This window comes from Balaenoptera physalus, assembly GCF_965194825.1.
Source record: "Balaenoptera physalus genome assembly, chromosome: 2".
NCBI classification, from domain to species: Eukaryota; Metazoa; Chordata; class Mammalia; order Artiodactyla; family Balaenopteridae; genus Balaenoptera; species Balaenoptera physalus.
Window position 1 is genome coordinate 86,566,278 of NC_138883.1, and position 16,401 is coordinate 86,582,678.

The 16,401-nt window shown below is 38.3% G+C and overlaps 1 protein-coding gene across 3 annotated transcripts in view; it reads right to left on the minus strand.

Moving 5' to 3' along the window:
- Positions 1 to 16,398, minus strand: part of UBR1 (ubiquitin protein ligase E3 component n-recognin 1) — a 147,061-nt gene extending 130,663 nt beyond the window's left edge. The window contains exon 1 of one of the 3 annotated variants that reach the window (XM_082453063.1): positions 16,182 to 16,398. In XM_082453063.1, coding sequence (XP_082309189.1) covers positions 16,182 to 16,262 — 81 coding nt within the window. In that variant the 5' untranslated portion in view covers positions 16,263 to 16,398. Of the gene's footprint in view, positions 1 to 8,786; positions 8,913 to 16,181 lie in introns of those variants that run through there. The other 2 variants (XM_082453062.1, XM_082453064.1) reach the window with 2 other exon arrangements.
- Between the last annotated feature and the right edge of the window lie 3 nt (positions 16,399 to 16,401).

A 16,401-nucleotide genomic window follows, 5' to 3' on the forward strand; every position in this document is an offset into this window, starting at 1 on the left:
TATGCCAAACACTAGCAAGACAGGAACACAACCCCACCCATTAGCAGAGAGGCTGCCTAAAATCATAATAAGGTAACAGACACCCCAAAACACACCACCGGACATAGTCCTGCCCACCAGAAAGACAAGATCCAGCCTCATCCACCAGAACACAGGCATCAGTCCCCTCCACCAGGAAGCCTACACAACCCACTGAACCAACCTTAGCCACTGGGAGAAGACACCAAAAACAGCGGGAATTATGAACCTGCACCCTGGGAAAAAGAGACCCCAAACACAGTAAGTTAAGCAAAATGAGAAAACAGAGAAATACATAGCAGACGAAGGAGCAAGGTAAAAAGCAACCAGACCAAACAAATGAAGAGGAAATAGGCAGTCTACCTGAAAACAATGTCAGAGTAATGATAGTAAAGATGATCCAAAACCTTGAAGTAGAATGGAGAAAATACAAGAAACGTTTAACAAGGACCTAGAAGAACTAAAGAGCAAACAAACAATGATGAACAACACAATAAGTGAAATTAAAATTTCTCTAGAAGGAATCAAAAGCAGAATAACTGAGGCAGAAGAACGGATAAGTGACCTGGAAGATAAAATAGTGGAAATAACTACTGTAGAGAAGAATAAACAAAAAAGAATGAAAAGAATTGAGGACAGTCTCAGAGACCTCTGGGACAACATTAAATGCACCAACATTCGAAGTACGGGGGTTCCAGAAGAAGAAGAGAAAAAGTAAGGGACTGAGAAAATATTTGAAGAGATTTTAGTTGAAAACTTCCCTAAAATGGGAAAGGAAATAGTTAATCAAGTCCAGAAAGCACAGGGTGTACCATACAGGATAAATCCAAGGAGAAACATGCCAAAACTCATATTAATCAAACTATCAAAAATTAAAAACAAAGAAAAAATATTAAAAGCAGCAAGGGAAAAACAACAAATAACATACAAGGGAATCCCCATAAGGTTAACAGCTGACCTTTCAGCAGAAAGTCTGCAAGCCAGAAGGGAGTGACAGGACATATTTAAAGTGATGAAAGGGAAAAACTTACAACCAAGATTACTCTGCCCAGCAAGGATCCCATTCAGATTTGATGGAGAAATTAAAACCTTTACAGGCAAGCAAAAGCTAAGAGAATTCAGCACCACCAAACCAGCTCTACAACAAATGCTAAAGGAACTTCTTTAGGCAGGAAACACAAGAGAAGGAAAAGACCTACAATAACAAACACAAAGCAATTAAGAAAATGGTAATAGGAACATACATATTGATAACTACCTTAAATGTAAATGGATTAAATGCTCCAACCAAAAGACACAGACTAGCTGAATGGATACAAAAACAAGACCCATATATATGCTGTCTACAAGAGACCCACTTCAGACCTAGGGACACATACAGACTGAAAGTGAGGGGATGGGAAAAGATATTCCATGCAAATGGAAATCAAAAGAAAGCTGGAGTAGCAATTCTCATATCAGACAAAATAGACTTTAATATAAAAACTATTACAAGAGACAAAGAAGGACACCACATAATGATCAAGGGATCAATCCAAGGAGAAGAAATAACAATTGTAAATATTTATGCACCCAACATAGGAGCACCTGCATACATAAGGCAAATGCTAACAGCCACAAAAGGGGAAATTGAGAGTAACACAATCATAGTAGGGGACTTTAACACCCCACTTTCACCAATGGACAGATCATCCAAAATGAAAATAAATAAGGAAATACAAGCTTTAAATGATACATTAAACAAGATAGACTTAATTCATATTTATAGGACATTCCATCCAAAAACAGCAGAATACACTTTCTTCTCAAGGGCTCATGGAACATTCTCCAGGATAGATCATATCTTCAGCCACAAATCAAGCCTCAGTAAATTTAAGAAAATTAAAATTGTATTAAGTATCTTTTCTGACTACAATGCCATGAGACTAGGTATCAATTACAGGAAAAAAATCTGTAAAATATACAAACACATGGAGGCTAAACAACACTGCTAAATAACCAAGAGATCACTGAAGAAATCAAAAAGGAAATCAAGAAATACCTAGAAAATAATGACAATGAAAACACGATGACCCAAAACCTATGGGATGCAGCAAAAGCAGTTCTAAGAGGGAAGTTTACAGCAATACAATCCTACCTCAAGAAACAAGAAACACCTCAAATAGACAACCTAACCTTACACATAAAGCAATTAGAGAAAGAAGAACAAGAAAACCCCAAAGTTAGCAGAAGGAAAGAAAACATAAAGATCAGATCAGAAAGAAATGAAAAAGAAATGAAGGAAACGACAGCAAGGATCAATAAAACTCAAAGCTGGTTCTTTGAGAAGATAAACAAAACTGATAAACCATTAGCCAGACTCATCAAGAAAAAGAGGGAGAGGACTCAAATCAATAAAATTAGAAATGAAAAAGAAGAAGTAACAACAGACACCGCAGAAATACAAAGCATCCTAAGAGATTGCTAAAAGCAACTCTATGCCAATAAAATGGACAACCTGGAAGAAATGGACAAATTCTTAGAAAGGTATAACCTTCCAAGACTGAACCAGGAAGAAACAGAAAATATGAACAGACCAATCACAAGTAATGAAATTGAAACTGTGATTAAAAATCTTCCAACAGGGCTTCCCTGGTGGCGCGGTGGTTAGGAATCCACCTGCCAATGCAGGGGACACTGGTTCGTGCCCCGGGCCGGGAAGATCCCACATGCCGCGCAGCGGCTAGGCCCGTGAGCCACAACTACTGAGCCTGCACGTCTGGAGCTTGTGCTCCGCAGCGGGAGAGGCCGCGACAGTGAGAGGCCCGCGCACCGCGATGAAGAGTGGCCCCCGCTTGCCACAACTGGAGAAAGCCCTTGCACAGAAACGAAGACCCAACACAGCCAAAAATAAATAAATTAATTAATTAATTAAAAAAAAAAAAAAAAAAGTATTAAAAAAAAAAAAAAAAAATCTTCCAACAAACAAAAGCCCAGGACCAGATGGCTTCACAGGTGAATTCTACCAAACATTTAGAGAAGAGCTAACACCCATCCTTCTCAAACTCTTCCAAAAAATTGCAGAGGAAGAAACACTCCCAAAGTCATTCTACGAGACCACCATCACCCTGATACCAAACCCAGATAAAGATACTACAAAAAAAGAAAATTACAGACCAATATCACTGATGAATATAGATGCAAAAATCCTCAACAAAATACTAGCAAACAGAATCCAACAACACATTAAAAGGATCATACACCACAATCAAGTGCGATTTATCCCAGGGATGCAAGGATTCTTCAATATATGCAAATCAATCAATGTGATGCACCATATTAACAAATTGAAGAATAAAAACCATACAATCATCTCAATAGATGCAGAAAAAGCTTTTGACAAAATTCAACATCCATTTATGATAAAAACTCTCCAGAAAGTGGGCACAGAGGGAACCTACCTCAACATAATAAAGGCCATATACGACAAACCCACAGCAAACATCACTCTCAATGGTGAAAAACTGAAAGCATTTCCTCTACGACCAGGAACGAGACAAGGATGTCCACTCTCACCACTATTATTCAACATAGTTTTGGAAGTCCTAGCCACAGCAATCAGAGAAGAAAAAAGAAATAAAAGGAATACAAATTGGAAAAGAAGAAGTAAAACTGTCACTGTTTGCAGATGACATGATACTATACATAGAGACTCCTAAAAATGCCACCAGAAAACTACTAGAGCTAATCAATGAATTTGGTAAAGTTGCAGGATACAAAATTAATGCACAGAAATCTCTTGCATTCGTATACACTAATGATGAAAAGTCTGAAAGAGAAATTAAGAAAATATTCCCATTTACCATTGCAACCAAAAGAATAAAACACCTACGAATAAACCTACCTAGGGAGACAAAAGACCTGTATGCAGGAAACTATATGACACTGATGAAAGAAATTAAAGATGACACCAACAGATGGAGAGATATACCATGTTCTTGGATTGGAAGAATCAATTTTGTGAAAATGACTATACTACCCAAAGCAATCTACAGATTCAATGCAATCCCTATCAAATTACCAATGGCATTTTTTACGGAACTGGAACAAATCATCCTAAAATTTGTATGGAGACACAAAAGACCCCATATAGCCAAAGCATCCTTGAGGGAAAAAAACGGAGCTGGAGGAATCAGACTCCCTGACTTCAGACTATACTACAAAGCTATGGTAATCAAGACAATGTGGTACTGGCACAAAAACAGAAACATAGATCAATGGAACAAGATCAAAACCCCAGAGATAAACCCATGCACCTATGGTCAACTAATCTATGACAAAGGAGGCAAAGATATACAATGGAGAAAAGACAGTCTCTTCAATAAGTGGTGCTGGGAAAACTGGACAGCTACATGTAAAAGAATGAAATTAGAACATTCCCTAACACCATACACAAAAATAAACTCAAAATGGATTAGAGACCTAAATGTAAGACTGGACACTATAAAACTCTTAGAGGAAAACACAGGAAGAACATTCTTTGACATAAATCACAGCAAGATCTTTTTTGATCCATCTTCTAGAGTAATGGAAATAAAAACAAAAATAAACAAATGGGACCTAATGAAACGTCAAAGCTTTTGCACAGCAAAGGAAACCATAAACAAGACGAAAAGACAACCCTCAGAATGGGAGAAAATATTTGCAAATGAATCAATGGACAAAGGATTAATCTCCAAAATATATAAACAGCTCATGCAGCTCAATATTAAAGAAACAATCAACCCAATCCAAAAATGGGCAGAAGATCTAAATAGACATTTCTCCAAAGAAGACACACAGATGGCCAAGAAGCACATGGAAAGCTGCTCAACATCACCAATTATTAGAGAAATGCAAATCAAAACTACAAGGAGGTATCACCTCACACCAGTTAGAATGGGCATCATCAGAAAATCTACAAACAACAAATGCTGGAGAGGGTGTGGAGAAAAGGGGACCCTCTTGCGCTGTTGGTGGGAATGTAAATTGATACAGCCACTATGGAGAACAGTATGGAGGTTCCTTAAAAAACTAAAAATAGAATTACCATATGACCCAGCAATCCCACTACTGGGCATATATTCTGGGAAAACCATAATTCAAAAAAACACATGCACCCCAATGTTCATTGCAGCACTATTTACAATAGCCAGGTCATGGAATCAACCTAAATGCCCATCGACAGACGAATGGATAAAGAAGTTGTGGTACATATATACAATGGAATATTACTCAGCCATAAAAAGAAATGAAATTCAGTCATTTGTTGAGACGTGGATGGATCTAGAGACTGTCATACAGAGTGAAGTAAGTCAGAAAGAGAAAAACAAATATCGTATATTAACACATGTTATGTGGAACCTAGAAAAATGGTACAGATGAACCGGTTTGCAGGGCAGAAGTTGAGACACAGATGTAGAGAACAAACGTATGGATACCAAGGGGGGAAAACCACAGTGGGGTGGGGATGCTGGTGTGCTGAATTGGGCGATTGGAATTTACATGTATACACTGATGTGCATAAAATTGATGACTAATAAGAACCTGCAGGCTTCCCTGGTGGCGCAGTGGTTGAGAATCTGCCTGCCAATGCAGGGGACACAGGTTCGAGCCCTGGTCCGGGAAGATCCCACATGCCATGGAGCAGCTGGGCCCATGAGCCACAATTACTGAGCCTGCGTGTCTGGAGCCTGTGCTCTGCAACAAGAGAGGCCGTGATAGTGAGAGGCCTGTGCACTGCGATGAAGAGTGGCCCCCGCTTGCCACAACTAGAGAAAGCCCTTGCACAGAAACGAAGACCCAACACAGCCATAAATAAATTAATTAATTAATAAAAGAAAAAAAAGAACCTGCAGTATAAAAAAACAAACAAAAAAAACAACTAATACTAAAAAAAAAAAAAACAAAAACAAAAGGTACAGAACACAGTAAGTACTGTATGCTACCATTTATAAAGGAAGAAGGGAAGAGAATGAAGAGGAGATATATCTGTATATGCTTACATTTGAGTAGAAAACCTCTGAAAGGATTCAAAATACATTGTTAACAGTGGAAAGACCCCTGTATTTATTTTTCACTACATACCCATTTTTACTATTTCAATTTTTACTATATATATTATCTATTAGAAATCATTTTAAAGCTTTTGCAATCTACACATTTCATGTACAAAGTTATTCATAACAGGAAAAAAAACCTGAATGTCCATCAATAGGGGAATAGTTTAAAGAAATGATGGAATCTATCATTTAGCCACACCTGCCCTACTGTGAAAATATATATATATATTCCACTGTGTCTACTATGTTACTTGTAACTGTGAAAAAACAAAGTCCACCTAAATGTCTATCAATAAAGATACATCTATACCATTCTATGCAGTCAGAATACCATAAAGCACTGTAGACTGAAAAAAGCAAGTTTAAAATAATAAAATTTCATTTTTGTAAAGAAAAAATGAAAACCTAACTTATATTTACTTTATGCATTTCTACAAATTTGAGTTTCCTAATTCAACATATACACGTCATAAATGTATAGAGATATGTATAGATGTTTCCTAAACATAGAGTAAGTGTCTAGAAACATCAAACTGTTTACAGTGGTTACATGGAGAAAAGGAATTGCGGAGAAGGTCTAAGAATTTTCACTTTTTACTTTAAACAATGTAATTCTGTTTGACCTTGATTGACAAGTGTCAATACCTCTGCAATCAAGCGGCGGAGGGCGGGGGGAGCCACTCTAAAAAAACTATAGGATATACACCCATTTAAAATGATGCCAAATACACAACATTGTTAAGCAACTATACTCCAATAAAAGTCAATTTAAATTTTTTTAAAAATAAAATAAAATGATGCCAAATAGTCTCAAAGTATCTCCCTTGAAAATACTTATTAACTACAAAGGGAAAAAGATAGTAAGTATAAAGTAGAGAAACCTTGCAGATACCAACTTAACCAAATGATTAAGATAAATATCACCAGTAATAAGAAATATTGATATCAAGAATCCCTTAATATGATGCACTGAGAAGGATATGGTACCATTTTTTGTTATTCTTGCCAAAAATATATGCCCTCATTCCAAACTTAAGAAAACATCAAACCCAAATTAAGGAACACGGCACAAAATAACTGCTCAATATTCCTGAGTATGTCAAGGTCATGAAAAACAAGGAAAGACCAAGACACTGTTACAAACTGGAAGGAGACTATGGAGAAAGTGAGACACTGTTACATACTGGAAGAGACAAACAGGTGGGATGTAAGGTGGGATCCTCAATAGGATCCTGGAACAGAAGAAGGACATTAGTAGGGAAACTGGTAAAATTTGAATAAGGTCTGTCGTTTAGTTAGTAGCAATATTAATTTCCGGTCCCTAATAATTATTCTACATTTATGTGAGATGTTAGCATTAGGGGATGCAGGAGTGAGGGATATAAGAGAACTGTTTGTGCTATTTTTCTAAGTTTTCTAAAAGTCTAAAATGAGTTCAAAATAAGAAGTTAGAAAAAAAGAGCTGATAACTGAAGATGTTTATTTCCATCTAATGGAAAGGCATTAAAGAGACACAGTACATTAAAGTAGGTTACAAAGCAGTACGTATAAAGTCTCATTTTGGTTATATGCTATATATATTAACATGGGGAAAAAGTTAGGAGGAATATATACCAAAATGTTAACAGTAGTGGGTAGTGGGATTTTAGCATACTTTCATGGAATTTGTATGTCTGTTTACCCAATATGAATAATATCCTTACAGTGATTCCATATTTTGGGAGTAATTTTTTAACTGTAAAATTTTAAATATTTTACTAAAATCTTTTTTTAAAAAATGAACTAAACCTTCCAATATTCTAACTCCAACTTTTCTAGGATACTCACAAACCAACAACTTGTGTTCTCTGCATACCTGGCAACAACTATAACTAGCAGATTTAATGTTCTATGATGTACCTAAAGTTGTTTTCTTCAAACAGCACTAAAGAAAAAAAAAAAATCCTGTATATTCAGTCCTATACACCAAACAAAAACCTTTTTCTGTCCTTCCTAATTATGGAAGGCACAGAACTAGTTTCTGTTCTAGTTTTCAAGAATATTTTCAAGAACATGAGAAACTTGAGAATCACCAAAAACCTAAGGGATCTATTCTGGTTCAAGTCCTTCATTTAAAACTGAGTGACAAGGAAAAAGTAAACTGGCTTGTTCAAGACTGAATACTATCAGGGTCAGGAATAGAACTTAGGTATTCTGACTCCCAGAGTTCAGTGTTCATTCTACTTAACCAAATATAAATACATTATTCTTTTAAATTTACCCTTAAGACTTGCTCAATTTCACTTTAATAGTGAAACAAAACAAAAAACAAAGCTTTGCCTTCTTTTTAATTTTTCCCTCTAAATGAATACCACTAAATATTCTTAAATTATATCCCTGTCATTACATGTCTCAGTCTGAGGAACTAATATTTTAAAATGTTATCTTTACATAATTGGATGATTTGGACAGAATGTCTGGGTGTTGATGCCTTCAATGCCCTCTCCACTGACCTTACCACTAGCTCTCTATCCTTCCACCTCCCCCCACCTTAGCTGTTCCTTAAGGTCGCTTTAGCTCAAAGCCTACCTCCATGAACACTTCACTGACCCATCTAAGAAAATTTCTCTCCCCTGTAACTCCAATGCAGCACTTACTAAAGAAAGTACTCATTCAGTACCTGTACCTTTGTCAGATAACATAAGTTACCTTTAAATGTGTACATCGAGCCTCTTCAACCAGATTTTCAGCTCCTTGAGGGAAGGAACTTTCCTTCCAAATCCTTGTATCCACACAAGCCTATCTCAAGAACATAACAAAAGGTCTCAGTCATTGTTGAAAGTTACAGACTTCTTGCTAAAGAGAACAAAGCAAATGATAACATTAAGCTTTCTAAAACTGTTTACGAAATTCTTACAGGAGATAAAGTACAATTACGCTGTTTCACAAAAAATTTTTCCTAGATGACTGCCACAAGTATGAAAACAATTTTTTCAACTAAGATTTCTGTCTTTTTTTTTTCTAGATAAGAAAAACTATACAGGATGTATTCTACTGGGTGACATGTTCAGGAATTACTGGTGACTGGAGTAGGTTTGATTCTTTGGTTGGTTGCTTTTAGTATTTTCTCCAATTTGAGACATGATTAAATTAAGAAATTTTTATTTTCATGTTCAGGGGAAAAAACTCTTTTTTCAACATCTGTAGTTAAGGGAAGACTTTCCCAATTGACTGTTCTGTAAAAACAAGTTCTCACAACATTTAAATCCCCAAACATTCCAAACATTTTCCTCATCCCCATGGAGATTAAAAAATATGTTTTCAACTCTGACCCAGGGACTGGGATGACTGGTAACATCAGTCTGAAAACAGAACTTACTTTAAGTACACTAGGTTCCCTTTGTTCAAATCACAATTTACCCTTCCTTAGATAACTGATGGACATCTACAGAGGGCCTGTAATTCCGTTTCTAATTCCCCTGTTTTAAAGGCATAACAAAATCTGGAGGCAGTAGAATTGCTCAAAGCAAGTACTGGACTAGTAATTGGAGCACCTCTAGGCACCAAGAAATCTTTTGGTTATACTAAATTTTCTTGTAATACTATTTGACAGGTTTATGAAGTTTAAAAACAAGCAAACAACAAAAACCCTAGTGCACCCACTTATCCCATAGGGAAACCCTGTCTAAAACATATCTGATAATCAGCTCCCTAAGCCTGTCTGAACTCATCCTCTCAGCCAACTTCCATTCTTACAGCTCATAATTAAACCAAAATCTACCTTCCTGTAACTTTTATCCTATGCTGCCTGAAATCATCCAATACAAATTACTCTGCTCTTTCACCCAACAACCTATCAAATAAATGAAGCTAAATATTATGTCTCTCATTAGTTTCTTTATTCCAGGGCTAAACTGGAATGTAGAAACTAAAGAAATCTGTTCATTCCTAGAAATGAAATTTAGCCATCCCTAATGACATGGTATCCAGCCCACTTTCCATGTTGATCACTCTTACATAGAATATGCACAGTATGTCTCTGTACAGAGGAGTGGGACTGCTTATTACCTTCCTTATCCAGGACACTAAACTGCTTTAAAAGATCGCTTTTTTGTTTGTTTGGCAGCCACATCACATTATGACTTAGTGAGTTTGCAGAAAACTAAAACCCTCAAATCATTCACCTAAGAGACCTAGTCCTACACACAAATACCCAGTCCTAGACATAGTCTTTACTTTCATGGCAATTAAATTTCACCTTGTTAGTTTTGATGCAAAATTTAGCCTAAGGAGATTTTATGTGTGTGTCCTATAACATATCGGTCCTATAATATGTCTGTTAAGCCCTGTGTTGTTTTGTACGTAAGTCTACTATGTCCTCATGGCATTGATAAAATTAGCCAGAATCAAATATAGAGTAGTGTGACAAATAAGGCCCCTCTCTCTTCTTTCCTGTTGATATAATATACATATATGCATGCTGTCAGAATTTAGTTTTCAAAAGCATCCCATCCCTCCTAAGCCTTTCTCTTCCTTTTTTGCTCTGACCATAGACTCATGCTCCGATTTTCTAAGCTCTCCTTGAAGTCTCTGGATGAATGAAATCTGGTTTCCTACACTATGGGGTATATATCTCATATTCTCTTTCTACTGTATTGAATAAATATTTCCAATACAACTAAAATTCTTTCTTAGATTGCAAGGCAGAGTATGTATATATAAAAACATAAATGGATAAATTTACAGATATTTCCTCCTGTGGCTAAAGTCATTTCTAGCTTATCCAACAATACCAAAAGTTCAAAGGACTTTTAAAAGGTAGCTCATAAAGACACATTAAGTGGTTATAGCCCCACTCCTCCAAACAAGTCAAACAGACTTTGTTCTGAAGAATAGCATTAAGTAAACTATTAGAAGGAGAATTACATTCAAGTGATTAAAAACAGACTCCATTCTGGACAGGGCCTATGTCATTCCTGGATAGCAAGTAGGCACTTACGGAAGCACAATAACTCTTCTGGGGTCTTTCAATAGCATTTATTTAGTAGAGCGTATTTCCATAAGCACTTAGCTTACTACAGGGTGTAACAACATTAAAAAAAAAAAACTGTACCAAATGCTTTAAAAAGCAAACTCATGAAATAACTTTTGTTTCTTCAACAGGAGGCATGTTAACCAGAATATCTCAGAAGAACACATAGGAGTTCACAGAAATCACTTGGAACTAAAGAGGTCTTAATAGTTTGTTTTAAGCCATCTGAGTTAAAAGCTTAAAGAAAACTGTTTCACAGAACACAACATATGATTAGCACCTTCAAAGAAATCTGAGGTAACCCTCAAAGCCAGAACACACAAAGAAAGGATGGGCAGGATACTGCGTTGGTTCATCCTGCATCACTGATTTATATACATATCTACCCAGACAGACACTCTATGCGGTACTGAGGACAAAAACCTCTTTATTTGCAAGACAATGTCTGTTATTAAACATAAGCAGTCAGTCTCAAGCACCAGCTCATCTAGATAAATTATTAGATAAATTACTAGTAGGACTGAAGCTGTCACTCTTGACTTGCAGTTTCAGAACTTAACTTCATCGGACTCTACAGAATTTGGTACTGAAAATCAGAATTTTCCCTAGCTGCCTACAACAGAAATTAGGAGATGCTGATGAAAAAATAATTGTCACTAGGCTCTGCTATGATCTGGCGACAAAGCACTTGAGTCAGGACTCAAGAGACTTTGGTTTTGGACTTCCCTGATGGCGCAGTGGTTAAGAATCCGCCTGCCAATGCAGGGGACACAGGTTTGATCCCGGGTCCTGGAAGATCCCACGTGCCGTGGAGCAACTAAGCCCGTGCGCCACAACTACTGAGCCCGCGTGCCACAACTACTGAGCCCGCGTGCCACAACTACTGCAGCCCGCGTGCCTAGAGCTTGTGCTCCTCAATAAGAGAAGCTACCACAATGAGAAGCCCGCACACCGCAACGAAGAGTAGCCCCCACTCGCTGCAACTAGAGAAAGGCTGCGCGCAGCAACGAAGACCCAATGCAGCCAAAAATAAATAAATAAATTTATTTTTTTTTTAAAAAAGAGAGACTTTGGTTTTCATCCTCGTTTTCTCACTCTAAGTATGTTCTTACTACAGAAAGCTGTGCTCTGGCCTAAAATAATAGATACAGATGTCTAAGGAAAATCACCTCCACTGAAAATAGCATATAACTTCTCATTCCTTCCTCTATATCTCAATATTTTAAAGTCAACTATAAAAAGACTATGTTACCTCTTAAAGATCCCCTATACACATGAGATTGTAGATAATTTTTCCTTGACATGATCAGGAAATGATCATGATCAAGTCAGACATGATCCTTGCCTTCACGGAACTTATATTCTGGTAGGAGAAACAGATATTTAAATAAATAAAGACAATACAGTAATCACAGATTGTAATAAGTTCAGTGGAGGAAATAAACAGGGTGCTTTGAAAGAGAATGGTAAAAGGAACCCATCTTTTAGACAAGGTAAGTATCAAGAAAAAGCAGAGGAAAAACACTCTATGAAAAAAGAACAGCAAGCAAAGGCACAGGCCCTGAAGTAAGACAGAGCTTGGACTTATTTTGGAAGCTAGGGTGGCTAAAAGTGAATGAAGAGAAAGTAACAGAAAATGAGGGGAGATGGAGGGGCCGGATCAGGCAGGATCTTGAAGAACATGTAATGAGTTTAGATTTTATTACAAGTAGATGGGAAACCACTGAAGGATTTAGGCAAGAGACTGACATGATCTGATTTAGTCTTACAAAGATTTCTCTGGCTGCTCTGTGGAGAATGGACTGGAAGAGGGCAAAAACAGAAGCTAAGAGACCAGTTAAAAGGCCACTGCAGTTGCCTAGGCAACAGATGGTGGCTAGGACTAGAGAGATGGAGTGGAGACAGAGAGAACTGTTTGTGTTCAAGAGCTATTACGGAAGTGTCATCTACTGAGACAGGGATAACAAAACTTGATCTGTCTCCCTTCTTTGCCCTCCCAAAACCTGGTCTTTCCTCTCAGTATATGACACAGCCACAATCATGAATACTTAAGTCAAAAACTGGGGATCCAGACGTCATCTGTTTCTTCCCATTTCCCTCATGCCTAAACCATAAACAAATCTTTCTACTTCTACCATACTTCCAAAATCTCTCCCCAATCCATCCACTTCTCTTCATCTCCAGTGATATCGCTTTAGTACAAGCCACCAGCAACTATGGCTTGGTTACTGTAGTAGCTTCCTAATTGCTCCTCCGTTTGAAACACTTTTCAGACATCCAAGTGGATATGTCAAGTAGGCAGACGGACCTGTGACTGTGGAGCTCAAAAGTGAGATGACCCAGAGATACAAATTTGAGAACTGAACGAATACAGATGGTATTTAAAGCCAAAGAACTGGATGAAATCACATGGGCAGAGGATGTAGACAGGGAAAAGAAGAGTTTAGTACCATACCAGGAGGCATCTTTGAGATGGACTTAATAAAGAAAATCCAGTTAATGAAGACAGAAGGCAGAAGTTCTGTCAGACCACTCCACATACTATGAATTCCCAATTTTTCTCACTCTTCACCTTCCTAGACCCAATAAACCACCCTCTCCTAGAAACTTCACCCTATGATACTGCACTACTCCCACCTCCTACCTGCTTGGCTGCTTCCTTTCTAGCTCCTTCCTCCACTGTCTATCCCTGAAATTCAATCATTCCTGTCTTCCTCGCTTCTCCCTCTCTTCCTCCCTCCCTCTCTGTGTGACTGTCTTTCTCTCTGTGTATGTATAAACACACACACAAACACAGACTTTCCTCCTCAAAGATCTTATCCATCCCCACAACCTCAACTGTCAACTCTATACTGAGAACTTCTAAATGTCTCTGGCTAAATCTTACTCTGTGGCCCACAGACCAGGACTTCATTTGCAGTGCATGCTTGTGAAAATGCAAATTCTCAGACCCCAACCTAGACCTACACAATCAACTCCCCTAATGATTCTTAAGCAATGGCTCTTCTAATAAATGTCCAATAATTCATACCTATTATTTCACTCTAATTGCATGTTATGTGATGTCAGGAATTTGAGAGACTTCATGCCTGTTGATTGCAATATGACAGAAAAAAATGATCTGGGGTCTAAGAAGGAAGTTTGATTTAAGGATAACAGAAACTATATAATACCCAGGGACAAGACTCTAATGGAATTGGTAAGATTTCTTAGACCTCTGTAACTGTCCCAAATTTACTATTTTGTTTTCCCCTGCCTCCCAATGGTGATTTAAGATTCAAATCATTCAAATGTTAAAGAATCTCTGAGCTCGCTTCGCTTAATCGAGAAGAAGAAGTAAACTGGAAAGCCAGTGTCTTACTCCACTGTCAGGATAAAATTGAAGGTGGTATTTTTAAAAAGACTAGGAAACTAGGAAGATGTCTGGAGTCCTAAAATAGAGAGAGCCAAGCCAAAAAAGTGATCAGGAGGCTCACCAGTCACAGGTCTTCATTCACTTACATCACCCTATCTTGTATTAAAATTTGAGCACTTGTCCTACCTGTGTCTCTAGAGTGTGAGTTACCTGAGGCTTTTACACTTCTCTTGTCATCTACCCACTATCTTGCAAAACCCAAAACCTTGCCCAAAGAAATCTAATATTGAAGAGTTTGCAACATAATTCTAGCTGGATTCCTGTACCATTATCTCCAATTCCAAATAAGTAAGATCCAGATTGATGAGGTTTTTTGGTACCACCTGGAAGGAATTAATATATCAAAGCTTTAAATAAACACTAGTCATCTTTAGCAATACAAAATTATGATAACACTTCTGACCACAGCACTGTTTCTCCACTCCTTAGAAGATTTAAAAGCACAGCTTTACATTAAGACCGGATGTTTCAATTGCTTCTAAAGTTTCCCTATCTTCTCACTTCTTATCATCTCAAACACATGCTTCCCCCTTCAATACGGTGAAATGAGGTTGAACTGCTACTTGGGGTAGAGGATGGTTGCAAGCACTGCCCTAGTTGATGGCCAAACCCTTATTCCAACTCCTTCCCCACCTGATTTCTGTCTCCCAGCCAGTCTCTTCAGTCCCTGAGGTGGACTCTTTTCTGGAGCTCACTCTGTTCTCTCATAAAACAATGCTCAAGTGTCTGCAGGGTTAAAAATACTTCAAAAATGATTTTATTAAAACTACAAACCAAAGAAACTTCAGAAAGAGGTGTATATCCCACACCTTTCTATATGCACCAATAAAGATAAATTAATAAAACTCTTCACATCATGCAGTGACCAATATTTGAATATTTTCTATATACCTCCCCACTAGGTGCCTGGGGACATCCAGAACATTCCCTAATGTTGCCCCCTACCTCTTATCCTCCTCAGTCAGCTTTCTCCCCGTAGTCAGACTATTGACTCAAATTTACTATCTCTGCCTTCCCTTTTTTTTTTTTTTTTTCGGTTTTCAAAATACAAGGGCAAAGTATAGATTCCGATATTAATTAATGGTATCACTCTGACTTGAAATGTCTGAAAGCCTGTTCTTCACCTGTAAAAAGCAACGACAGCTGACGGGTTTCTCCACTGAGGATTAGGCCTGGGTTCTCAAGATGCTACAACGAAGGACTACAACTCCTACACCCCATATCTTGACGTGAGTTGACAGTGGCAGCATTCCCTGTCACTATCAGGCCCCACCCAGCCAGCTATGCAATACAACAACTAGGTGCTGCGTCCTGGACGCCTATCGTCTAGGAGGGGTTAACACTACGTGTATCGGAAAATGGCTCTTCCTCCAAACCCCTACACCAGACCATCTAATAACATTACCAGTTCTTTCTACTTCAGGATAGAGGCAAGCTTGAACTCGTCACGGCTAATAAATGACAAAGTCATTATACACCGGAGACTTGGTCGGCAGGAATGTGGGTGATGACTAACTTTATTCTGTGGCTTCCTTGCAGATCAATCCATACGACTCCCGCTCCCCAGAGCCACCGTGAGGGGTGAAGCCCCACATCCTCCTGAACGCGGTAGGGAAGGACTCGGGGGGACAAAAGCAACTAGCCTACACGGACTTACAGACGCCAGTCGTCGTGGAGTCTGGGGCAACTCACTGCTGACTTCCATCCTCTCTGCGTCCCCAGCCTCCTCCTCCGCCATCTTGAGGAAAACTGACACCCGCAGTTCCAGACCCCCCGCCTGAGGCGAGTGGGAACCTGTGGCCGGTCCCAGAGACGAAGGGCGACAGTTTTACGACGGCCCCTGAAGTCGGCTTTGACGCAGACTCGAACAGCGGCTT